Raw genomic sequence first — 26,874 nt, 5'->3', positions numbered from 1 at the left:
GAGATGTATCTCCCTCATGAAACACTTATGGGTGCCCTGGGAATGTGGGAGGATCTGAGTTGCAGGATAGCTCTCTGCAGAGCCTCTGGGATTGCGGCCCCTGGGAGCTGTGTTCTGCACTAGATGAGCCACTGATCCGCCTTAATGGGTTTCTTGTGCAAAGTGATGGTTTCCTTCTTTCAGAGTATCTGTTCTCCTCTGGAATCTCGCTTAATGAGCTGATGTGGTAGAGTAACTGCTACATACTTGGCCTTTTTATCAAGAACTGATGCTTTCTTGTTTATAGGCTTCTTAGTCTTGATTGGCACATTCTATTCCAATGCTAATATCCTAATTTAGAAAGATAGGAAGGTGGGAGACAATTACCAGAAAAATTACGTCTGTTATTTTCCTCCTACACCTTTCTCCTCACTTGCTCCCACTGTTTCTTGTATCTCACTGTCTTTTCCACTCGTGTCTTTCAGCAATGCGATTGTATCTTATCTGTAAACACCTCGGAGCTTTCTGAGGCAGAGATAATCGCCTAAGATCATTTTGTATAATAAATTATTTTATTGCCCTGCCCTGTGGGTCTACCAATGAAGTAGTATTTATATGTTTACAAATGTTTTCAAATATGAACTGTGACATGAGAGTTGTAATACGGGACTTCTGAGCTCAAAGCTACTTTTCTTAGAGTTGGAGTAGATGGCTAAAATGCTGCCCCTGTTTCTGAATTTTCTTAGCACATCAGCTTACCTTTTTACTAACATGATTGTATGAAAGAGTCAAGTTTATTAAGGCCTTTGATATGTTTAGTTGCAGGATGCCATGGTTTTCAAGTGTAATATGTTATTACACTCCTAATGGTAAGTACCTGAAATCTGTTAGTCATCTGAATGCCTGCCTAAAATCACTGACCTCTTGAGTAATTTAAGTGGCCTCTCAGTCTTTTAAATCTCTTGTTTCAGGAAGTTAAGAAGGATGTAGAGCCCAAGGATGATGCTGTACCACTCAGGAGGGAGAAATCTGGCAATGTAGCCAGTCTTGTGCAGCGGATGAGCAGCTATGGGCTTCCAGCAGGAGGATTTCAGCCTCATCCCCCATCCAAAGGATTCAAGAAGAGTATGTAGTCCTTCCAATTCCTTCAATTGCATAAGCTGCTGACAGGCTTTTTAAAAATAAACCTGAATTATTTAATGCCTGACTTAGTTTTAAGGTTATAAGGAAAACTAGAAGCATAGGGTGAAAAACTGATTTGAAGCCAAGTTTTGCTTCTGGATGTATGGGCAGAAAGCTTATATGTAGCTTTTAAGAGCAGTAATAGGGATGAATTTTCTTGGGAACAGGATTTAGACCCCTTCCAGATGCCAGAGAGCTCCGCAAATTCATGTAAACTCTGCTTGTATTATCAGGTACCTGAATGAGACCTGCAGGCCTTTTCATGATAATCAAAGATATCTTCCTGTGGTCTTTTTAAAAGAAATGTTAAAACACGAAGTTTTGTTAAAAATTCAAGGTTTTGTGACAAGGAAGCATTCCAGAGTTCAGATTACTCAGGGTAGGCCTGCCTCTGGTGTGAAATAAGGTGGAGTTGGTGGTGTCTAAACAAAATCCATGGTTTTCCTTTTGTTGTTAACAGCAACCCTCAGGATGGTGAGGAGCGGTGTTGTTGCCTCTGTATCTGTGGTTTCTGTGTTTAAATGCCACTTTTTAAAATCATGGTGACCAAAATGTAGAGCAGAAAACTTGCCATTCCCTGCATCCAGCAAATTGACTTGTCATTTTTATTTGGACATATCAGTCTCTTATAAGACATTGCTCTAAATTACTCTGGCTTCCTCTCTCTTACAAGGGATTGGAGGCTTTTATGATTTAAGCCTGCTTTTTTAAAAAGAAAGCATTCAGAACTTACTGTTTCTGGTGTGTTTATGCTTTGAGATTTTGCCCATAAAAGGAGAAGAGCCACTGGTTGTCTTCGAAAGCCCTGATATAAGACTACCAGATTTATAAATTTCTTGATAATTTGTTCTAGGTAACTAAAGGTTCAAAATTGCTTTTTAGTGTCTCTGATCTGTATGTGCATATTGGCAACACCAGTATGTGCCTGTTAGATGTTTACATCAGCAGGCTTTGGAAAAATCTAGCCTGAAGGATTAATGCTGTTCCTGGATAAATGCAGCCAGGCTCTGAAGGGGAATAAGCGTGATCCCTACAGGTCCTCCTAACTTGAGATATTCTAGGATTCTGTGAGCATGATCTGATACCAGTTCAGCTGCCAGCTACTTGTTTTGGTCTCCCTAACCCTGGAATGATCCCGTATCTCATGTCTCATCCTCATGCTGATGGCTGTGGTCAGACTAGTAGGTACAACTTGCTCTCCAACTCCACAATGCTCTGGCTAGTCTCATCCTTCTGGAAGAAAATGGTGTTCCAGCACCTTCCTCTAGGCACACAGCTGTTTACTTGGTACAGTGACAGTCTTCATTTCCATTTTACTTGCTGTTCCCTTTTTCTTGGAAGATTGTTTAAACAGCTCCAGCAGATCCTGTTTGCTCTATGCCTGGGCCATCACTTGCATCCTTCAAAAGGTTTTCAGAGCTTAGTTGTCTTTCCACTTCTGGTTCCTGGTAAAATGAGGTTTATAATCCTAAAGAAACTCTTAATATATTTTTTTTAATAGCAAGTTTTCATGTGCAGTGAGGTAGGTTGTCTGTCCTGCTCAGTTCCTTGTGTTGTTCTCCCAGCTCCTGCTGAATTCAGGTATTTTGTGTCAGGTGGGTGGTGAGCTGCAGGCAGAATTCCTATCAGTTAGATGTCTGCCTTTATTCAGCAGAAGGAAAACACAGAAGGTGGGCTAAGTGACTGCAACAAAGGGCTAAATTTGGTTTACCCTGTACAAAACAAACAAAACCTGAAGCCAGACAAGTTGTTTTGGAAAGGAACAGAATTGCCTGCAGGCTGCCAGCCCAGCAGTCCTGCAGTACCACGTGAAGCTGGAGTGTTGTTTCCTGAGTTGGATTGGTTACCTTAGAATCATAGAATATCCTGAGTTGGAAGAGACCCATCAGGATCATTGAGTCCAACTCCTGGCCCTGCACAGGACATCTCAAGAATCACACAATGTGCCTGAGAATGTAGTCCAAATGATTCTTGGACTCTGTCAGGGTTGGTGCTGTGACCACTTCTCTGGGGAACCTGTTCTGGTGCCCAACAACCCTCTGGTTGAAGAACTTTCTCCTGATATCCAGCCTACACCTCCCCTGACACAGCTTTGTCATTAACTTTCCTAAGTTAGTCTAGGGATTTTCAAAACTGGAAGGCAGTACTTCCAAAACTGGGTCTCACTGAAAGGTGAGGAAGAGTTCTGGATGTGAAATGCATCCCATCCGTGGGTTTGTTTTCTCCCCCATTTAGGTAGAATTACAGTATTGAAAAGGAATGCTGAGATCAGATTTATACCAAATGGCTGTGACTTTTTAATTTGCCTTTTTTTGGTATCAGTTAATCTCCTACAAAGGAGAAGCCCTGAAAGCGCTGCAGGAGACAGTAAAGGCCAGTGAACCGTTTATTGCAATTACTGTAAACTGAACAATCCCTCTGGGCTGATGTATGAGCTCCAGTGGAGGCAAAAGAAGGGCATATTATGTGGGCAATTATGTGTTATTAGAAGTAACCTACAGAGTTTCATATTTCTGGTTTATTTGTTTCTTGCACGGGTCATATACCAGCATGAAGAAAACTCTAGGTTTGGTGAGGCCTCTCTCAGAAATTTTAGATGCAGAATATTGCTCAGATGCCTGGTGTGTTTTGTACTGAGGCTGCTGGGTGTGGCTGTCTCTAGATGTCTGACTTTGGACTTTGAACACTGCTATAATAAGACAAGGATCAATCTTGGAGGCAGTATCTGTATTTTGAAATGTTTTTACACAGCTAATCGTAATTGCTGAAGCTTCAGTGTGAAGGGAGTACAAAGTATGGGAAAAAGCATGGAAATTATACAGCTCCTGTAAACTTAGGCTTTACCACGTCAAGCTTTTGATTCATATTTTCATTTAAATTGAAGCAGATTGCTTTTGAGGAGGATAGGGAATGTGTGTGGGTCATAGCTCAGGATGATAACTGCCCTGAAAAGCGTGCTGGCTGCTCTGTTGTGGAAAAGGTCTGAAGGCATGGCCTCTTGTTTGAAGGAGAAATGCATAAACTCTCTGGGTTCAGCAGCAGCATCACTCCAGGATACGTGCACAGTAATTAGGCAATGTGGGTTCACACTGCTGTGGCTGGAGGGGTTGTTGGAAGTCACTTCAATGCTTCCCAGTCTCGAGATGTCATTTTGTCTTTTTAACGCCTGCAGAGCTTTAATGATGTGTGGCAAACATCTGACGATTGCACTTAATTTTAATTTTGCTTTTGTCAAACACTGCTAATTGATGCTTAGTTTGACTCCATGCTGGCACTGAGAAAAGGGAGGGTTTTTTGCATTTGCAGATTAAAATGAGTTTGGATTTTGAAATATGAGCCCAGCAAATGTTGGCGTTTCCTCAGAGCTGTGGTTAACAAGGTCTGTGTTAGAGGGCAGAAGGGCCATCAGTGCACAACAAAAGGTGTCTCTCCTTTCAGGATTGCCTAAAGACTGGAGGCTCAAACTTGCATGTTTTCTTCAAAGCAGGTGCTAACTGGAAGCAACTGTCATTCCTGCAGATTTTCGTCAGGAAATAGCTTGAAAAATCGTAGTAGTGGGGATTTACCTGACTTTTGAATCAACATGTTTTCAGAGGGTGTTGGTTATGGGCGATGCAGTGTTGGAATTGTCCGTCTGTTCTCAACCTCCATCTAAGCTGTGGCTCGATAGACTTAACATGACACAACAAACTGGAAAACCAGCATGAAAAGCAACATAGGTTTTTGGGATGGCTTATGGGTCTTCTGGTCAGACTGGATTCTCAGGAGCTTGAGTGAAGGAAAGACTAGTTTTCCTTTGTGGGTGTTCTGACTTGTGCCCTTCCCCTCGGCTCAGGGTCCAAGAAGCGTCAGTGCAAAGTGCTCTTCGAGTACGTCCCGCAGAACGAAGATGAGCTGGAGCTCAAGGTGGGGGATGTGATCGACATCAACGACGAGGTAAGAGCTGTTTTGCAGAGCTGATCATCTCTTTATGTGCCAGAAGTCAAATTGACTTTTTTGGGTGATTGCTTGGGTTTGCAAGCATGTTGGAAAAATAGCATGGGAAAAGTAGAGTTTTTGCAGCTAAAGCTATTAGTTTAGGAATGTCTCTTAGGATCTAATCCTAAATCAAGGAATACTAGATGTTTACAGGAAGTATTTGATCCTCACAGCAATAAATTTTGATCTGCAGCACAGATTCATTTTTTGAAAGACTTTTACAGATCTTTGGTCCTGTCTGTGTGATTGTTATTTTTAGGATGCTTTTGCTAAAACTGTTGGACCAGTTTCCTTTAAGTTGGCATACTCTAACGTGGTTTAGGTGAATGTTATTTGACCTGATTCTCCAGTTTTATGCTCTCTTGTAAGCACATTGAAGCATTAAACTAACAGTACCAATATTCAGCACAGAAGCCTCTAGCTGTAGTACAATCTGCTTCACCTCACATGCATAAAAACATGGAGCATACAAATGCACTCAACAGCATGTTATTATTTCTGTTGCCTCCCTTTTCCATTGGGTAAGAAATACAGTTCAAGATATCTCCATGTTTAGACTTTGGCATTGGCCCCATGTGATTGAGTAGGGGTTTGGGTGGGGTTTCTTATCTATTCCTACCTATGTGCTTCCTTGATATCTCTTCCATTCAATAGCAACTTTTGTTGTGGGAAGCTTTTGAAGAGAGTGCTAGTGCTCACCTGACAGTCGCTAGGAAGAACTCTGCCATTCTCCTGGCAAGGAAAAAGCTATGTCTTTAGGTTCATTTGCACTAGCAGAATTTAATATCTTTGAGTAAACAGAGCAAATGACTTGTGAAACCTGCTCACTAAACTCAGTTTCATAAATACCATTGTGTGGGCGTTTGTAAAGGAGTGTTCCTGGGTAATCTCAGCAGTTTAATTTGTGGATGGTGCCTGTACTAGCAGTCCTGACAGAATAAATAGAATAAAAACATCAAGGCATTTCCTCATCTGGTTTCTTAAGGAAATTTTTTTTTATTAGTCCTCATTCTTACTCCTCTCCTAATGATTTTAAAGTATGTTTGTGCCCAGTCTTCACTATTTCTAAGAAAAACTGCTAAAAATTTTTTAGGCAAATGCTACCAGATAGAAAAATGCTGCAGCTTACTATGAGCACAGAGCTGTTGGCACACTATTTTTATGATGTAGAATAGACCTGACAGGTGTAGACTGGGTCTGTCTGCTTCACCAAACTGTACTGATGGACAAGAAATGTGCAGAATGGTAGAAAATACTGTCCACTGGTTGTGCTGTATGATGGGAGAACTTGTCTTCACTACTGTGAGATGATTCACTCCCATATATATATATATATGTATATATATATACAGATAACTTGTAACTGTTCCTTCAAGGAAAGATCATTTGGTTACCTCTTTATGGGGAAAATAAGGTAAAATGAGCTTCAGTTCTACATTACCTGAGAATAATTCAGTATTTAGTCCTTGAGCTGTTTTTGTAAATTACGTCCTTAAAACTGACACCACTGATTGTGAAATCAAAGGTGGAGGCAGATGTGTTCAGAAATGAAATTATTAATATTGAGGAGAGCTTTTAGGGAAGAAGGCTCTTGTGCTGTATGGTGGCTAAATCCACAGGGTTTCTTATTTACAGAACATGTGAGTTTTACGCGTGGGGGAAAAAAATGCACAGAGTGCACGTGATAAATGTATCGTTGCTGTAAAACCTTTGTTTCTCTTTTATATCTTCACCCACTCTTGTCAGAAGCAGCACTAATGAGCAGATTTATTTTTGTAGTATATTTTTAGTATTTGCATACTGGTGTAATCAAGCAAAATAAAATTTCATCTGACATCATTAGTGAAGTTTTTATTAAAAAAAACCCCAAACTGTATTGGCAAAACTGCTTGTTTCAGCCCTCCTCCTTCTCTCTTGTTGAGAAGTCTTGAGTTTTTTGATAGAAATAAGTTGATGGGATTCACACTAAAAGAGTTCTGCTGTGTGTACCAAAGCTGTACCTCCCTCTTGTGGAAAATTGTATCATCTGGTAAGATTTTGAAATGGAAGAGGAAGGTTGGGAAGTTGTCATCTGTGTTGCTGGCACCAACAGATGTGCAGATGTTCTCCACCGAAGCGTGTAGAACTTCTTAAACCGGATTTTTTAATGTCAATTAAAGATACAAACTATATTACCAGAAAAAGTATACAGTCAGTTAAAGGCAGTGTGCTGAGGAGGTTAAAGCAAGTGTGCTCAAGAAATATTTGTTTTGTTACTGAGTGTCTCTGAACTGGCATCACTTTGCGTTTGCAACTCTGCAAAGTGCTTTGCTGACCATATTTCTTGGCAGAAGAAGAAAGGGATGCTCAAGCTGCTTTCTGTATCGTAAGCATTAAAAGTCCCTTTCTCGAGGCTCCTGGGTGTAGTCTGGGTGAGTCAAGGCATTTGTATTTTAGGTTTCTATCATGTGTTATGTAAAGCTCAAGGTGCCAGAGCCTGGGCAGCAGTTGCCAGTAATCTGTGCTTAAAATCTGTTTCAGAGGACCGGCCTCTGAGTTTGAACCATGCACAGCAAAGCTCTATTTGAGCACCAGGATGCCTTTAAAAATAACAGTGCTCTTTTCATTGCCAGTCTCTGCACTGCCAGGTTCTGAATATGCTTTGCTTGCCTGGAGGTGGGTTGATGTTTAAAACTGTGCCTGTGTGTCAGGCGTAGTGACCTACAAAACAAGGCTAAAAAAAGACAATGTAAACAACTGCTGTTTGGTTTGCTTCTTTTTCTTTCCCTGTTGCTTTTCTAAAAACAGCTTTCCAGCCCAAAAACAAGGCAATTGAAATGAAAGATTTTGAAAATTTATCTTAGAGTTTTTTAAGTAGTACTCATTAGGTAAATAGATTGTATTTATTTAAGACATTTTGAAAACTGTTCATAAATTGGAAGAGTACTGTTCTTAGTCTGTTGGCATTGTTTTACTCTATCACCTCTGCATGCCCAGTTTTTTTTGCTTGCTCTGCATTGGACCGTGGGTTATTCCTGATAAACATTCCATTAAATTTTGGAGTATTTCAGTGAAAGTGACACACCAGGAATTCAAGCACATAACTGAGTGTTAGAGTCATTATGTTCCCTAATCCCTGAACAAGTTTATTTCCAGTGCAAAAATGAGTTGTTTTGTGAAGAGCAAAGCCAACAAAATCTGGCATCCAGCAGGCTTTTTTCGTTAGGACTGCTGTGTGCCACCACAAAATCCTTGTGGACTTGGCTACCTTTGTTGGCTGGCCAGCTCTGATGGGAAAGTCCCTGCACCAGACAGAGCCTGCTCAGCCAGCTGCCTTCTGATAGGAGGAATGGACAGCGTAGTTTTCCATTACTCTGTGATGTCCTTAAGGACTTCTCTCTGTTCTACCCAATATTATCTGTAGAAATTATAGCTTTGAAACTTATGTCTTTTGATTGAAATTGTGTGAAGCTGCCCAATGGATACAAAGCAAGTGGGATCAGGACTTGTGGAAACTGGACAAAGCAGAGGAAAAGACATGGACAGCAAGAATGCATAAAAATTTCCATAGAAAGCCAGGCTGAAAGTTTCATCTTTATTTCCTAAACAGTTTAATATTTTCTTCTTCTGTTGGATGTGCAGTGCCTGTTATTCTGTCTTACCCTGAGAAAGTTGATGAACATTTTGCTACTTTTCTGGATTAACTGTCATGGGGCTAATCTCATGTTTTAGGATCACTGCTGTAGTGATAGAAGTGACAGTAAATTGTTCTTTTTGCATACTGTTTCTACATCTTTGGTAGGTTTCTCTATAAAGAAATTATGGTCGTTTTGAACTTTCCCCAAGTTGTTTGTAGAGTTTTATAAGTGAAGTGTGGATGGAACTGATAGGAATTTCCTTTTGCTCTATTGGTCTGTTGGTAACATGCAAAATATTTCTCTGCAGGTAGAAGAAGGCTGGTGGAGTGGAACACTGAATGGCAGGGCAGGGTTGTTCCCTTCAAACTTCGTGAAGGAATTGGAGTCAATGGATGATGGAGAAACACAGGATGCTGTGGATGACACAGGTGGTGTTGTCTTTATTGTGAACCCTTAGCAAAGTGATCTTAGATCTTGGGTATAATTTGGAGTATTATGGTTGTAGTACAGCAAAAGTTGTAAAGAATTCAAGCTTCCTAAGAAGGGTAAGTACTTAGTTTCATTCTGGAAAGTGTTGATGCTGAGTATGAAGATAACCTGTCTTGCTCCCAGTGCACCTCAAATAAAATTGCAGTCAAGGTCTTGATCTTGCAAATGTGTGTTCTGCATTTTATCATTAGAAATTTTATTATGTTCAGAGTTGATCCTTTCTAGTATTAGACAGAAAATAATTTTTTTGTTTAGTAGCTTTTCTCAGTCTTATTCTCACTGTCCTGAGTTCTTGAACACACAAAACTTAAATGTTTAACCAAGTCATTTGAGAATTGAAACTCGAATCAAGACAGTATGGAGAGCCTCAACTTAAAATGAGCCCTGGGAAGGGAGCCCTGATTCTTCGTTGTGTTTTAGTCTAACAATGAAATGTTTTTAAGGCAGAATTTACATTTAGCTGTTCCTTTCTGGCTGTGGCTGTTTAGCTGGGGCAGAAGCAGACGGTCTCTGGCTGAACAGCTGAGTGCTGAGTGGTGCCAGGCAGGACTCTGCTTTATAGGCAATTACTTTGTTCCCTTGAAAAAATGCACTTTAGGAACATTTTGGTCTACGAAGAACTGTTTGAAGGCTCGAGACTTGTGATATGACACTGCTGGAATTAGGAGTGTTTTTTGGGAACATCATAACAGGACTTAATTGATTGTTAAAGACAGCTGTGTAACGTTCAAGGGGAAAAGTGATTTTTAACCTTGTGGTAATGTGCACCCTCATTTACAAGATGTTCAGTATTGATTGTTTCAAACAAGGGTTTGCTCAGACATAGGGAAGGAGACTCTGACTTGGATTTTTTTCTTTTTTTTCCTTTTGTAAATTGTGGAAATAATTGCAGTAGCATAAAACAAGAGTTGTTTGACTTGAAGTTGCAAATAGCTCAGTGGCTGTATCCTTGGAGGACAAGTTCCCTGAGTTTAGTGGGGTCTGAGATAAATTTGCAAATGGATATATGTTGGTCTTAATTCCTGAATACTGAAGTCAGTGAGACTGAACAGTAATTTGAAGTAATTGTATTTTCTGTCAGTAACTAACAGGCCTCAGCCTCCCAGGGTTTATATTTAATGCTCAGTACTTTGACAGACAGCATCTGGAGTATGTGTCTTCCCATCCTCACTCCTGGGAAACAGTAACTGCCTCATTCACTCAGCTGGGGTCTTACAAACATGTGACCTGGACTTTCCTCATCAATGGGATGTCCAGCTATCCTTTTAGATATCTGAGAGGATATAGCTGAGTGAAGAGCAACCGGATAGAGAAAAGGTGAGAAACTGAAGTCAAGAGCCATGTAGCCTCATGGTATCATCAAAATATCTTAAATTTATGATAGAGGGAAGAGGCTTTAATTTTTATTGCAGTTTCCAAACATGCATAGGCTGAAGAGAACTTAACCAAAATGCTAAAAGTTGTGGAGGCTACTTTGAATTTGGCTTATAAAAGCTCTCTGTTTTCACATGACTGTCTCCTGGAATTCTGCATGTAAAAGTAGTTTACCTGTGAATATTGGTTTGTAAACTTCAACGGATTTGACCATAACTTAAAAATAAAAAAAGTTTAAAAAGTCTTAAAGCTCTTAACGCCAAAATTAAGTTCTCTGAAATACGTTTTTGGGGGCTGGATAAATGTTATCCCTTGAAACTAAAAAATTATAAGAGCTAAAAAGTTGTGTTATCTATTTGCATTTTGAGCAATAGGAAAATTTCACTTTGGTGCCTTGAGAGGCATCATCTACCACTGAGACACTGTGTTTTCCTGTGGCTCTTTAAACATGGTTGGGTTCACTGTGGACCTTTATTGATCATCGCTGCCTGTGGCTGCAGCTCTGCTAATGAGAAGCTTTTAAATGTTGGACTAAAACCCCGTTTTCAGAGAATGAATAAGCCGTGTTTCATAAAACTAATGGAAAACATTGATGTTAAAAGGCTGTGGAGCCTGAGTGATAATTGAAATAGCAAGAAATATTAGTGATCTATTGACTTAATTGCCAGAGCAATACTGGTGTCATTTCAGTTTTTCAATTGGTCCTATATTGAATACAAAACTAGAACAAATGTGAGGTATTACAACTACAGTTCCTAGAAAAGCTGTTTAACAGGAGCAGTGCACACAGCTGTGTAGCTTCCACTTTTTTGCCCCAGAAAAGCAAATATATAATTTCAGTTATTAAAATAACTTTTCCTTTCTTATTTTACTTTCAGAGCCTGTTTCCAATAGTCCTACCTCACCTGTGACCTTTCCAGGAAACGGGGGTGAACCTGCGTCTGGACCAGCACAGCCAAAGAAAATCCGAGGTGTTGGGTTTGGGGATATCTTTAAAGAAGGCTCAGTGAAACTTAAGACGAGATTACCTAGTAATGAATCAGAAGATAAAAAGCAAGATAAGGTTTGTACTGGTACATACTGTTATTTTGGGGTTTCCTGTAAAAATAATTTAAGAAATGTGGGCTCTGACCATCATCATCTCATAGGGCTCTTGCCTATAAAAATGAAACAAATCCCCTCAGGCTTCTTTCCTAATAAATTATAAGTAAGTTATATTTAACATTGATTCCAAAATGTCAAATACCAAATGTTCAAATGTCTTGGTATTTAAAACATTAGAGATGGAAAACCAAGGTGATTGTCATTTCAGAGCCATGTGGTGTAAGACATCTGCAGTGTGAGGTCTCTCATAATCCTCCTTATAACAGATTTTGTAGTCTGGGTCAGGACTGTGAAGCCTTCTTGAGCACCTTAAACTTGTCTTTTAAAACAAGGAATATTTTGGTGTTTCTTTAAGTTTTTGTTTGGGTTTTTTTTTTCAAGTTTTGGTGGATGTTGAGATTGCTGTTCAAGGTGTTAACTGCCATTACCTTCAGAGCATGCTGCCAAGCTTTTGGCTCCATAAACTGCTGATAATGTAAGCCTGAAAAATACAGTTTTAGAATTTTGCATCCTCATTCTTTTTTTTTTTCCTCATTTTTTATGAGTGAGTGGAAAAAGGAGCACTTCTATTCTCTATACTGAACTCACTGGAGCTTAGGAGAGAGCAGATAATGCAATGATAGTGGAATTGCTGCAGTTTGAGTTTTATTTTGATCTGATCCCGAGAGTGCTCTTACCCCTTGAAAGCACAACAACGATTCTCAGTCCTTTATCTTGAACTTATGCATTGTTTATTCCAAGAGCTTATACATGGATTTTTAGCTTTTGATAAATTAAAGACAGCTGAGATAGTCCAATTTTTCAGATTTGACTCAGGTGATGAATTCAAGAAAGCTTTTAAAGCTTTTATCCATTTCAGTCTTTTACCTGTTATGATTATTAATGCTGTTTTGCTGACTGATTTCTTTTCCTCTGCTGCCATGGAAATAATTGTAATGGTGTAGGGCAGAAGGTCAGTTGAGTCCCTGGAAGGACAGTAGGGACAGAGACTTCCTTTAATGTGTTTTCCCTCAATAGCAATGCTAAGAGCAATGACATGGTGCATGTCTTCTTTGTTTCTGGTCCAGTCAGAAGCATGAGATGATTCAGAAAATGAAAGTTGCAAGTGTGTTGCCTTCTGTTTAAGGCTTGGGGAATGCTACCTCCTAAAGAATATATTGTTTTGTTTGGAGAAGAGAAGGTTCCTGGCAGATCTTATTGCATCCTTTCAATGCAATGGAGAGAGACTTTTTGCCGAGGTCTGTTGTGACAGGACAAGGGACAATGCCTTCAAACTGAAAGAGGAGAGACTTAGGAAGAAAAGAGGTGACATAAGGAAGATGTGCTTTGTGGTGAGGGATGTGAGATGCTAGAACAGGTTGCCCAGCCAAGGCCAGGCTGGATGGGGCTTTGAGTAACCTGATCCTAGTGAAAGGTGTCCCTGCCCATGGCATGGGGGTTGGATGTGGATGGTCATTGAAGGTCCCTTCCAACTCACACCATTCTGTGATTCTGTGAAGGCACACTGATTTTCCTCAGATATCTCCAGACCTTGTCCCTTGAAGTGAGGGTCTGTGGGATCACTAAATCTTCAAGTGAACGCTGTTAGACGAGGACTACAGGACGTAGCTTCATCTTGCCTTCTTGTCACAAGACTGATGGTTCAAAAGCATGTTTCCCTACTTTCTACTTTGTTACCTGGGAGTATGAAGAGCCTATCTAAACTCTGCTCAGTTAATATGAAGTCTGCTCAGACCTTTTGAATTGTCATATTTGACTGTGTGTAAACAATAAAATATACTGGTGCTGTGTTTTGTTGGTTGGCCTTTCTGGAAAGCTCTTGCAGGCCATTTCTCAGCAAGAGAGGAAATGAAGTGAGAAAACAGTTTTGCATAGCCTAGTGACAAAGAAATAAACAATTTCATTTAGCACTTAATATTCCTCTTCCACTTGTTGCCAAAGTCATCCCAAAGGCAGACAGACTTACAGAACAACGTGGAGAGCCCAAGGGAGGTAACTCTCATGAAGGTCTTGGGAAAATAGATGGCTTCCTTGGATTTGTGCTTAACTCGCTTCAGGGTTAGATAAAGGGATGCTGGAAGGGCATTCTGTTGTTAAGTCTGTAAGGGGAAAAAAAAAGCTGTCTAGAGTAGAGAGAGCTCTTTTCCCCTGGGAAATTCAGAGACTGTTTAGCACAGGACAACTGAGTACTGATGTATCTGAAGTTCTCAAGGGCACTTATGCTGCTGCAGGAGATTGTTTCAGCTGGTCCCAGCATCCTGCCTGGGCTCCAGCTATTTATACCCTGCCTGCCTAGACTTCCTCTCTTACTTCTAATTGCATCTCATTTTGGAAGGGGGAAATATAGAGAACTATTTCCATGTTGGAAGTGTTTAATCTCGTAGGTGGGTTATTTTAGTGCTTCCTTCATATACCATTCTGGAGAGAGTTAAATTGCATATGTCCTCCAGGAACATCCCAACTGACCGTGGCTTCCTCCATGGTATGACAGAGGTACCAAATACCAGCCTACAGGCATTGTCTGGTTTTGGGGAGAGCAAATCTAGTTTCTCTGACCGTAGAAAATCTGCGAAGTTGAACTGTAAATGAAAATGAACAGAGTTACTAAAGGCAGTGGGATTTTTCACATCAGTAATGCTATTAGGGCTGCTCAGGTAAGTACTGACTGTAAGATCATACTCTGTAGCTCGTTGGGCTGTGAAGAAGTGGATGCAGCTGAAGCTGTCAGAATCTGGCAGCTCAGTAAGTCTTCTGGGGAAAAATATTAAAAAAAATACTGTAATATTTATTTTGGTTAGATGTTAACTCTGAAACTTGTAGTGGTTTTCATTCAGGAGAAGTCTTGAGTGACACTCACCTGTTTTGTACAAATGTCTAAGAGTGAAGGGAAACTGGGATGGGTTTTTATGTGCTCTTACATTTGGCTGAGTAGTTAAAACTGATTGTCTGAGGTGGTGTGTGGCTGCTGAATATTCCTGCCTTATCCTAGTGCAAAGTAAGCATTGTCAGGGAGTTCCTGTGAGCAGAGTTTTGTGCTGGAGGAGGCAATTTTCAGGCTAATAGGAGAGTAACACCTGAAACTGCTGAAATACAATTGCTGAAGTACATTGGCCCTGTCCTGAGGTTGGCTTTCAGTTTGAAAGCTGTGCTCTGTCTTTAGTCAGTAGATGAAGTCTAATTGCAGTGTCTGTAATGGAGTAGCTACAGTAAGATAAGTGCTTAATGGGAAAGCTCACTGAATCTCTTTGAGATGTTAATTTGCATCATCTCAGCTAATTAAAAATTGGCGTGTTCTGTAGTTTAATGAAAAATAAAACCTGTAAAGAATTTTCGTTAACAAAGTTCTCTTCCCTTCATACAGCCATTACCTACCCATTCTCCTGGATCAAAGCTAATTCATTTTCCCAGCATAACAAAAACTGAAAACTCACCAGAAGTAGTAAAATCAGAAGCTGAAAGTAAACCAAAAGGTAAGGCTGATGAACATGTACATCTATTATTTGGGAGTCTTTTCTTGAGAAGTATTTGGTTATCAATTTTTTTCATGTTAAAAATCTAAAACTTTAATGTATACTGGGTTTTTGTGTAATTTTCTGTACCTTTGAGGAGCAAAAAAAGTCTAAAGGAATTTTGGCTTACATTTCTGTAGAAAAAGAATCAAAAACATTTGTGGGATTGTATCCCAGAACAAAATAAGTCTGTGGTATGAAGTTTTACTGCAACAGTCCCCTTGACATTAATTTTCTGTTGATGTGTTCAAAGTGATTTACTCTCTGCATAGCTTTGTGTTCCAATGGGATGCTGGAGACCTATTTCCATGGAACGGTCCCCCAACCCAATTTCTGTCCCTAGGTTGTAGAAGGTACTTTTTAGGCTCAGGATTTACTATGGAGATGGTATTAAGCTGGAGTAACTCTGTGCAAAGTTTCTTGGATCAGAAAGTTGGTGCTTATGTTGTGTTGAAGTCTGTTCCTTCAATAATTCAGTTTCATTGTGGTTCAGTTTGGTTTTTGTTGTTTTTGTTGTTTGTATTTTTCTTTTTTATCATCTCTAAGAATTTATGACTTCATTTAGCTACCAAATTGCATGGTTCTATCTAGAGAGATGTTTTTAAGCCAACCCAAAGCATCTTGTGGGAGTGCCAACCCCATATAAAAAATTAACTTTGATTATGTGATGTGTAGACAACTCATTTCCCTGGTTCCAGAGCAGACATTTTTTCAACTTATATATTGTAATTTCAAGTATATTTTTGTTTTATGTGGAAATACCTTATTTTGGTGTGTTGTTTTCTATGGAATGCATAATTTGCAGAAATAAGAAAACTGCAACATCTTGCTTTTAAACCATTCCACTGCTATTGCTCCAAGAGCCATCATTACAGTGTGCAGCCCTGAGTGCTGTGAAATTTGACTTGTCTAAAATTTTGCATTAAAATTAACCCAACTTTGCTTAAAAAATCTGAGCATTCAGTGCTGAACACTCAGAACATTCAGTATTTAGCTCTCTTCATACTTTCAGGTTCTAAAACCAGAGAAATTGGACTAATCCAGTAGTCCTGCTGGGTCTCTGCTTCCCAGAGAAACAAATACATCAGAGAGGAAGTTAATTATGACAGTAATAGAAACTGTAGGAGAACATCAGTAGGTAATATAGACACCATACAAGAACATCTTATAACCTTAGGAGGAAAGCTTGTATTTCTTTCTTAGTGTTTTTATTTTAATATAGACCATATTATAGTTTATGTATCTCATCCTCAGTTTTGAGAGACCAAGTTTAAAATAAACTATGTTCATGTGTTAGCAGATAAACAAAGATCTCTGAAGTGTTTAGACTAGTGTAGCTTATTTTGCAGTGGGGGTCTGCTGTTTCTGAAAGCTTTTTTTGGCCTCTGGTGCAAGAATGTAAAAATATTTTCTTTAAAAAGTAAAATAATCACACTTTGAGTCCTCTTTCCCCCCATTATGTTAGGATACAATATCTGTGATTTCTGCTACTGTATTGTTAGTCTCAACTCTTTGGAAAAGACTGTTTTAAACTACGTTTTCTTAAAAGTATTTACTGAAGTTTAAATGCTGCAAAGTTAAACTGAACTCTATCTTAATTAGTGGCAGAATACCAGGCTCACAAAATAAGGTGCTAAAGTGGCAAATTGTACATACTTTTTGCATACATGTCTGAGTTTCTTGGTGGTGCTGAAAGCTGGGGTTCACAGCCCAGCATGTGGGGACAGGGTGCAGGACTCCCTGCCTCCAGCCATCCTGGAGAACAGTGAAAGATCCCCTTTCTGGCACCATTTTTTGTCTGCTGTGGGACTTCTGATGTATGTGAAGAGGGGAGAAGTACTTGGAGGAGCAGAGGATATAAAGGATTATACTGGCCAACTCCCCAGGCAGTAAGGAAATGCATCTATTTTTACAGAATCAGGATGTAGTGAAAGGTATTACAGTTATTACTACTGAATAAAGTCCTCAAATTTGATAGATATTTGTAGTGTATCTGGTTTTTTTTTGTTTGTTTGTTTTTTTTTTTTTTTAGAGTCAATGTGATTTTTGGTTTTTGGACCTCAGTTTAAACATTCATCTCTTTGACATGGTTCTTACGGTGCTGTAGTTCTTCACAAACCACAGTTTAGTCAATCTAGCTGAGCATTTTTGATCCCTAGATAAGGCAGCAAAGTAATACAAGTTCTTGTAGTTAAGATTACTCTTGTGGTTACATCTCTGTGTACATCCACTTAGATCTCTCTATATATCTGTCTCTTAAGCTTGGCAAACACTGGCATTTTAACATAGTGGTTGTCACTGACTGAGATTTTTATTTGACGATACAATTTGTGCATTTTTAAGCTAAAGATTTATTAAACGAAATGTAACAACAGAAAAAAGATTTGACTGCAATTCACTCATTAATTTTCTTACCACCCAGCCAAAGGCTATCATTAAGAATTGCAGATGATTTTCATAGTGACTTGATGCTGTGCTGCTCTAACTGGGAGTGATGCAGCTCCTCAGCTTATGTGTGTTGTCAGTGCCAAGCAGGTTACAGCAGCACCTTTGAGTCCTTTTTGTTTGCTTCCTCTTCCTTAATGCTTCATATACAGAAATTCAACCTTTTTATCCACTGAGTTATTTTAAGTGCTGGGGTTAAACATTATATGTTTATGTATTTGTCCTTTCTCGTGGTGTTTGTGTTCTGGCGTGGGAAAGGAAAACAAATCCTCCTGCTTATTCACCTGAATCGTTATCACTATTTTAAATGGATTAGTTTTGAACTGTATCAAATGGAAAGAATTATTCTTTTTGCTTTTGTGGAAGAGGTTGTGACTGTCAGAGTTGATCACTCTGAGCTCTGGTTTCAGGTGCTTAGCCAAGGAATGCCTTTGCTTCAGTTACTAGGTTTCACTGCAGAATTTCAGCAAATCTGCTGCTTGAAGTACTTGAGGTTTCTGTAGTTCTATGTGTTAATAAAGGATGTCACTTGAAAACAATTGCCTGTATTTAATTAGGATGCAAATTTGAAATTTGAAACGAGAAAATATGTATAAACTCTTAAGCTTGAAACCATTCTTGTTTAAAGTGGCTCAGAATTGAATATATAATGCTATGGGGAGGGCTAGATGGGCTATTAAAATTTTAACTGTTATACTTTTAACTCCCCTTTTCTCCCTCTGAAATCAGAGGACTTGAATTAAGTTTCTGTTGTGAAAAAAATGTTTTGGGGCTTTTACTCCTGACTTCACAAAGACTTTTCTTCATTGCTCTATAAATACATACTCTTATTTTTCTTGTGATATGAACAACATATTGAATATTCATAAAGCAGCTTGGGTGGCTGGTTTAGAAGGGAAGTGTGATTATAGTGGTAATTTCTCAGCTCTGAGACAGCAGAAGTGAGCTGGTATTGTGTATGTTACTACCCATGGTCTCTAAATTAATTGTGCTGTTTTGTTTCAGCCAAGGAATATTACAGGACAGTATTTTCCTATGAAGGCACAAATGATGAACTCAGCTTTAAAGAAGGTGATATCATTCAAATAATCAGTAAGGTAAGAAAGTTTGGTCTGCTCTAACCATGTGTGAAGCTTTTGTGTATTTTGTGCAAGTAGTTAATGTGTGAATTGTGAAAGCAGGAGAGTCTGTTGGAGTAGATATTCAACTCTTTGCTTCTGCACTTGGTGGAGATACAGATGACTTTAAAGATCGTTCTGGAGTGGGTGTTTTTGTGGAGTGCTCAAAGGCCAGTGGGATCAATGTACACTCAGTTCCAAATGCCTTTTCAGTGAGGAAATTAGAAAAGCTTTGCAAATAGCACTTTTACGTTCAGAACTTGTTCTTTTTCTCTGGTGATGTATCAGGCTGACCTAGAGGCAGTAGTTGAAAAGCATTATTGTGTCAAGAGGTGAGAAATTAAGATCTGTATTTACTGATTTTGATGTAGGTATTATGAAAAAAACTGAGCAAATGTTTTCAGTAGGAGGATGAAGTCCAGGTCTTAGAGGTACTTGGTATTTCGGAATAGCCATACAGAAGTTACTGGTACTGTCTGGCTATATAGAGAAACATGATTATTTATTTGAATGTTCTCGTTTGTGTTGAATGCTGAAAGCACCTTTTTGATAGATCATCTTGTTGCAGAGATGGTTCTAAACAGGAAATTAACCTACCCATACCTAATTTCCCTGCAATATTCTGCAGCATTTTGTTAGTTTATCTGCTGCTATATAAAGAAATAATGACTTTCCTAAAAAGAGTGGAAAGTTTCATCTTCAGTTTTCACACAGTTGCAGAGGAAAACTAACGCTTCCTTTTCTTTAGGAGGATTTTAGTTTTATGGAAAGGATGACCATTTTTTTCACAAGAAAATTGATATTATGAGCATCACTGACTGTAATGACAGTGGAAAAGAGTGGTTATGAAAGGCATTTTTTAAAACACAGCATGCCCTTGCCCCATCTTCGCTGAGTCTTTTGCCTCTGTCTTTTTAAACCAATTTATCCACAGCATACACTGGTCCAAAGCGGAGCCAAGAAGAGCTGTCCAGAGCAGAGCTCTCCCTCCAAAACCGTCTTCTGAAGTCTGAGTGTATTAATGTAACTTCCAGGTGGCTGCCTCAGACCAGGGTTTTGAGCTTGCCAAGTGTTAAGTTTTTTTGCCAGGGGAGTTGTGGCTGCCCCATCCCTGAAGTGTTCAAGCCCAGGCTGGACGGGGCCCTGAGCAACCTGGGCTAGTGAGTGGCAGCCCTGCTTGTGGCAGGAGGTTTGAACTGGGGGATCTTTAAGGTCTCTTCCAACCCAAACTGTTCTGTGATTTCTCTTTCAGCACTTAGACTTTGTGTAAAACCTGTTCCCCTTGGCCATTTCTTTTCTGTTTGTTCTGCAGATGATAATTTTCCATGGGTTCTCTCTGGCTCTCTGCCACTCCTCAGTACTGGCTAAATGGAGTTTAGCAGTAGATGCCTTATGGCATTCATGACTGCACAGTGTTCAGAAATCAGACTCTAGTACTTAATCCAAAGGCTGACAGAGGGGAAAAAAGAAACGAAACCTTAGCAAACTCTTACTTTCAGAACTAGTTACCTATTCAGGTCCTTATTCTGTTGATTTTTCCTTTAGTTTTATGTAGGGTCAGATTTTTAAAAAATATCTGATATTTTATTTTCCCCTTACTCCTTTACCTGCAGAATTTTGGATCTGAGGCACAGAGGAAAGCTTTTACTTATGCTGCTGAAATACTCCACTTAACATCATACTTTCTGTTATGGATGAAGACCTTGATCAGTAGCATCATGTAATGGATTTCTGTGCCACTAAATTAATTCTCCATTATTTTATTTTCTTATGTCTTAATATGGTTATTTTTTCCCTCAGGAGAGTATATCTTTTTGCATCTTCACCCTTCTCAGAGCAGTGGAACTGATTCACCACATCAGAATCACTTTTATTTAGTAGAACTGTGTGTCACTCCAATAAGTATTTACTGAATAACTTGCTGGTCAAGGAAGCTGAGAAAGTCAAATGTCGTGTGTTAGGTCATGATTGGTTTTGTGTACTTTCCTTCCCTTTGCAGATCTTATCCTTATTACCCTTATCTTATATATGACGTAATACCATTTAATCCTGCTTTTTAGAAAACAAAAACTGATCAAACCTGATCTGATTTGTAGCTGTTTCCCATTCCTCAGGTGGCCAAAGTATTCCTCTTATAAACACTGTTTCAGACCAAAGTTGTGTGTAAAAGGAAAAAAGTTGTTCCTGTAACTCTGTCTCTCCTGGGGAAGAAGTAAATATTGATTCAAGTGACCTGTTGTTTATTTTAGGAAACTGGAGAACCAGGCTGGTGGAAAGGAGAACTCAATGGTAAAGAAGGACTCTTCCCAGATAACTTTGCTGTTCAAATACAAGAGTCTGATAAAGACTTTCCTGTAAGTTCTTACATGTATCATTCAGTATCACAAAAAAATATTGATGAAAATGCAAAGAATAAAGGAGTTTCATAGTACATTATGCTGCTTAAAATATTACAATTGTGGCAGTTTTAACTTTGTCTTGACTTAGCTGTAGCAAAGAAAGGTGTAAAGGTTAATCTTTGTGTTTAAACTTACTGTGTTTAAATATGCTTTTCCTGATGAACTGTAATTAATGAGAATGATTAGATCATACAGAAAAGGATATAGCTCTGATAATATGGTGTTATGTGTTACTGATTACTGAATTAAACCCTTACTGTTTTGAAAGGAGGTAAGCAGTTGGTCTCTTCCATCTGAAGTCCATAAGAAACTTATAATTGCAAAAAACTGAATGCCTCCTCTGGGACTGATTGAGATTTTTTCCATGTCAACACTTACCAGTAGGTTATACTGCATGAAGGATAATCTTTAGGTGGGATTTAGAAATTTTTTTTTTCCACCATTTCATGTGCTAACCTGTAGAAATTCATGTTTTCATGCGGTACTCCTTGATCTTGTAATTTTGGTTCTCGTCACAATTTTTTTTCATTGAGATTAATGTGATGTTTTGGTTCTGTCAAGTGTGTGTAGCAAAGCTGGTTCTGTTAATTCACAAATGTATGTCATCTCCAGGTGGGATGGAATCAGCTCCAGATCAGGAGTTATTTATTTATCATTTAACCTGAGTTGCCTCACTTACACAGAAAATCTACCTACCCCAAATCAGCACTTTCTTTTCACGTGGTTTCTCAGCTGCTCAAGGGTGGCATAAATGCTGTAACATACAAGTGACTTGATTGGAGGGGTGGGTGAGTGGTATCACTGTTTCACAATACATAGAATTGCTCCCTTGAGAGAGGGGAAAACCCCCATTCTTTTAACCATAAAGAGCATTTCCTTAGACAGACCTTGCTTTGATCCTTTATTCTGCTTTGTGTTGTGTCTCAGTGCAGGGATTCACCTTGCACTGAGCAGCTTTGAGGTTCAAGGCACTGGGTGGCTGATTATTGTAATCAGCTATTTGATATCAACTTTCTTAAAAACACAGATCAGAATCATATAATGGCAAATTGATGCCAAACTCTCAGTGTAATTGATTTCGATATAGGCAGCAATGCTGCACAGCTGGATAATGTAGTTGCTTTTGTGGGAAAGAAAGAAAATACAGTCTTGTTACCTAAGTTCCCTTGCTTTTGTGTCCTCTGAAACTCGAGCAAGAAATTGGATATAAGTTCCTCACTTGCTTAATTACATTTCATGTGTCAGAATAAACTCTTGGTGCATTAAGAAAAGTTTATGCAATAGCAGCAGGGACACAGAAATGAAATCTATCCATAGCAACTGTTTTAAAAATACCAACTATGAGGCATTTTTTGGAGGGGCTGTGTTAGACTGAGCCTGTATGGTTTCAGTAGTGTTTAGATAAAGAACAAGTAGTTTTGTAGGCTTTTGTGATCTTTTATCAGCGAGCCTGGTCCTTAGTAGAACCATAAAGGCACCTCTTCTAGGGCGATTTCTTGAATCAGATTCTAGGAATGAGTGACTGAGATCAGTGCTGAGAGGTGCCAGTCCTCTTTGATTGAAATTCAATTGTATCACTTTAAGGGAAGTGAAAGAAGTGAGTGACTCTGTTTCAGAACAGGCAATTTCCATGTACAAACTGTTGCATTCTGATACTGTGTAAATTTTTAATGGCTAGAGTAGTTTTATCCTCTTTCCCACTTAAATATACAGTGATAAGGAAACTCAAAGGAGTATTTTTCTTGTAACTGCAGTATTTATGAAAGAAATGCTGCTGATTATTTTTTCTTACACTTGTAATTTAGAAGTCAATTGAAGTCATTACTCTGATACTTAATTTAGAACCTTTTTTTGTTTTAGTGAAAGGGACAATTTTTGGTCCAAAAAATTACATGGTTACTCTTTTAAACTGGAATTGTACTGGATTGAGGTTTACTGGATTGTAAACTGGATTGAGGTTTACAATATTGAAATTATAATGAGAGTGATAAGAACAATTCTTTAGACTAGGAAAGATAGAATACTTGGGTATTAGTTCTTTGTCCCTTTGCTGCTTATGAACGTTACTGAAGCACTGATTTGAAAAAAACTGCATTTTGTTTCTGTTTTTCCAGCTACTTGTCTGGGAGATATCAGAGGAATTATTCCAGCTCTCTGTGTTTCCTGTCTGTAAATTGATTGCCTCCTTTGTGCAATACTTTGAAATCAGCTAATAAACAAGCTTGAAGTTACAATATGCAAAACAAAACGCAGATGAGGCTGTCTTGGGTAGAGAATATCTGTTTGCTTGTTTGCTTGACTCTTTTTTTTTTTCCTTCATTTTTGCAGAAGCCAAAGAAACCTCCACCTCCAGTTAAAAGTCCAGGTATGTAGTATGTGTGTGGTGGTACATGTCTGAGGAAATACTAAATTTCAGAAGCAGTGCATGATTTCAAATGAAAATTCAGAGGTAGCTTTGTATTTCCTAGTAATGCAGCCACCCATAGTCACACTTTGAGTTTACTTTTCATGCTTTGTGTGTTTTGCTGCTGCTGTCTATTTTTCCAAGTTATGATGGAGCCTACTTTGGAAACATTTTAATACAGGCTTGCCATTTTCTAGGCTCAAGTGAGTGATTATAAATGGTATTACACTCCTTGCAGAGGAAAGAATATAAACACAGCTTGGTGTGTGTCTTATTTTTAGTTAGTGACCAAGATAATTAAGGCTTTTTGAGAAATGCCTATGGTTTGCTTTTTCATTCAGCTCCAAGGCCTGAACTGCCAACTGGAGAGAAGAAATTCCCATCCTTGAAGCCTGAAGAAAAAGGTGAGACCAGTTTTTTCATGGTGGATTTCAGACCATGCTCTTGTAAACGAATTACAGTTTTTTGGCTTGTCTGCTCTGGAAGTAGGCTCCCTGTTCAGGAGACATCGTACAGACTCTCTTGATACCATCTGCTGAAATTGTTGTGTTTGTGATATTACAGAAATGTCTGGAGTGGTTAGAACAACAGCTGCACTCTTTTGGAATGTTTATTTCTTGTTATTGCATTAAATTCTGAAAATGGGTTACTGCACTGCACAGTAACGTAGTTAAATTAAATTTCTGTAAGGGTAGTTTTGTGACAGTGACTGCAGTTTTGAATAGCAGTAATAAGTTACTAGAAATGAAAAGGTTAACTGCTGCTTCTGAAGGTTTTGGCCAAAATCAGTCTCTGATTGAAAATATTTTGAAAGAATTGCACAGAACAGTTACAGCACTCCTTAGACAGATGTTACGGTCACAATGCTCAAAAATAGAGATTCTTTTTCTATTAATTCTTGATATATTCCATGTTGTAAAGTTCCACAGAATTTGGAGATGTTTACTGCTCTATTCTTAAAATTTAAAGGACAGGTTTTTTGAGAAGAGAAGCTACTATTATCATGCCAAACACATTTCTAAAAGGCATCTTCAGATGTTTGAAAAGCTTTCCTAGTCACAGTGTTTTGATTATGTTTAGAAGTGAGAAGCTTAAATAAACGTGCTGGTTGGGCCTTGTAGAAGTTCTAATGTTACTGCATCTTAACCAAATTACAAACCCACACTATTCTGTGAATGGTGAACTGTGGCTGACCATTATTGCTACAAGTGAGCCTGCTCCATGGGTTTCTTGGCTTCCTTGAGAAGTTTTTATAACCTCCATTTTATACAAAGCACCTTCTCTGGTGTTGCTTATGAAAATACTTGTTAAAGTCAGTTCTGTTTGTTCTGTATATGAGCAAACAAATTATTATTTATCTGTTGGAACAGTATCTCCAGGTGTGACTTGAGATCAACTCTATGATCCCAAAAATTTTGATTATCAGTCTCTTTTTAAATTCTTTTAAATGGAAATAAGTTTAATTTTAGACTGGTGTGTTTGTACCTTGGTGTTAACCTTCACATAGTTGAGCTCAACTGTTCATGGAGGAATATAGGGAAAAAAAAATATTGAGTGATACCATCCAAAATACTTAGGAAGCTGAAACCTTCTGAAAAATTACATAAAGTAAAGAACCATCCTTTACTGAGATACAGGAAATGATGGAGGAAAAGTTTGTCCTGTATTCAGTTTCAGGTCAGGCCTTAAAAGTTACTTTTTAGATAGCAGTCATGTATTACTGAAAGATATGCCCATTTGTCAGTGCAGTTGTACTTTTGGAAGAATAACCACATGTTAATATTAGTGATTAAACTCATTAAGAGTATGAAATCGTTCTGTAATTACTTTTTGGAAAAAAAAGTATTAATTGAGCAGCTCTAATCACAAGCTATCAAACCATGTAATTTTTTATGCCTATTGGGAGACTAATAAATCTGCCTTTAATTGTGATCAGAAATTAAAAGCAGTACTCCTATAAGTCTTTCTGTATTTATAGTGAAGGACACTTAGTGGTGTCATGTAGAAATTTTTGTCCAGTGTAAATGCCTTCAGATTAGTATCTTTATTTCCATTATTAAACTGCTCATTTTTAAGCCAACCCTCTTTTTCATTGAAGAGCAAAATCCCAGAAAGAGGCATGTCATTTTGTCCAGCAGAAATGTCCAGTTTCTGTGCTCATGGTGAACCTTGACCTTTGGTATTAGCTTTTTCCACTTAGCTGTATACAGTTTTTATATTCAGATTTTGAGTGGGAGTAATTGAAGGGAAAACTGACAGATAAGAATTCAGGGATACGATTTGGTGGCAGCACGTTTTCTGCCCTATTTATGAACCCACTTATTCTTAAAAGCTAAAGGGGTAATTCTCAACTTGTGTTCAGCACCGCTTAAATAAAGCCAGTTGATCTGCAGTTAATATTGGCTGCTGTTGGGCATTTAAAATGTAAATGTTGTGTAGGGTGAGCGGGCAGGAGTGGCTGGTGCTCCTGAAGGGCTGCTTTACACAGGGCAGCCAGCACCACCGTGTGGCAAATCCTTCCACTGCTCCACTACCCTGTTTTTTTGACTCCATGCTGAGAGAGACTGGAAGGTGTTCCCAACCAGTTTAGATTTTTTGTTCCTAGCTCCTGCTGATGTTCAAGTGTCCCAAAGCGGGAAGGCAGTTCTGCCCTGGACAATGCTTTTGGCAGAAGGATCTCTGGGATTTGTTTACTTCCAGAGATTTGTGTGAAAGAAAACTGGCCTGTTCCCATTTTAGGGTTGGAGGACTGACAGTGGCTGCAGGACTTATCTGCAGTAAATCAGTCACAGACCTGGCAGTTCAGGCACTTTGCTGACAGGGAGCTAAGGCAAATATCCAGCCCTGCTCCCAAATCCATACCATATGCAAACATTTTACATTAGATCAATACTTGGTTAAAAGCAAAGTCATAGGAGGGGAGAATGGGGAGAATCAAAGCTGAAGGTCACTCTCTCCATCCCAGTTTACTGATTTGCTGACGTATAAGGGCACTAACTGTAAGGAACTGTAACCTAACAGTTATTTCTTTAAATCCTCACTACTTCGTGCATGCCTGATGGAACTGTGGCATAGTTTTACAGGAAAAAGTAGAAAGTATGTTCTGGATATCCCACAAGGTAGGATTAGGGAACATGGGTTGAAAAGTATTCAGCTAATGTTTGTCAAACAGCTTGAATTTTTCAGTTTCCCATGTAATATGTCAGCTCCTCTGGACAGTATTCAATTAGGTCATGCAGTGACTAAAAAATAAATTTAACTTTTTTTGTTTGATTA

At 38.8% G+C, this 26,874-nt stretch overlaps 1 protein-coding gene across 4 annotated transcripts in view; it reads left to right on the top strand.

Annotated features, from left to right (window-relative positions):
- Positions 1–26,874, top strand: part of CD2AP (CD2 associated protein) — an 81,479-nt gene that overhangs the window by 39,409 nt on the left and 15,196 nt on the right. For all 4 annotated transcript variants that reach the window (XM_064650690.1, XM_064650691.1, XM_064650693.1 and 1 more), the window contains 9 exons: positions 951–1,104; positions 4,997–5,097; positions 9,064–9,184; positions 11,498–11,682; positions 15,085–15,193; positions 18,683–18,774; positions 21,045–21,149; positions 23,523–23,559; positions 23,940–24,002. In XM_064650690.1, the coding sequence (XP_064506760.1) occupies positions 951–1,104; positions 4,997–5,097; positions 9,064–9,184; positions 11,498–11,682; positions 15,085–15,193; positions 18,683–18,774; positions 21,045–21,149; positions 23,523–23,559; positions 23,940–24,002 (967 nt within the window). The remainder of the gene's footprint in view (positions 1–950; positions 1,105–4,996; positions 5,098–9,063; positions 9,185–11,497; positions 11,683–15,084; positions 15,194–18,682; positions 18,775–21,044; positions 21,150–23,522; positions 23,560–23,939; positions 24,003–26,874) is intronic.

The sequence above is a fragment of the Pseudopipra pipra genome, chromosome 3 (assembly GCF_036250125.1).
Source record: "Pseudopipra pipra isolate bDixPip1 chromosome 3, bDixPip1.hap1, whole genome shotgun sequence".
In the NCBI taxonomy this organism is placed as follows: Eukaryota; Metazoa; Chordata; class Aves; order Passeriformes; family Pipridae; genus Pseudopipra; species Pseudopipra pipra.
Note: the sequence above shows the minus strand (reverse complement) of the source record. Positions and strands in the feature narration are given on the sequence as shown.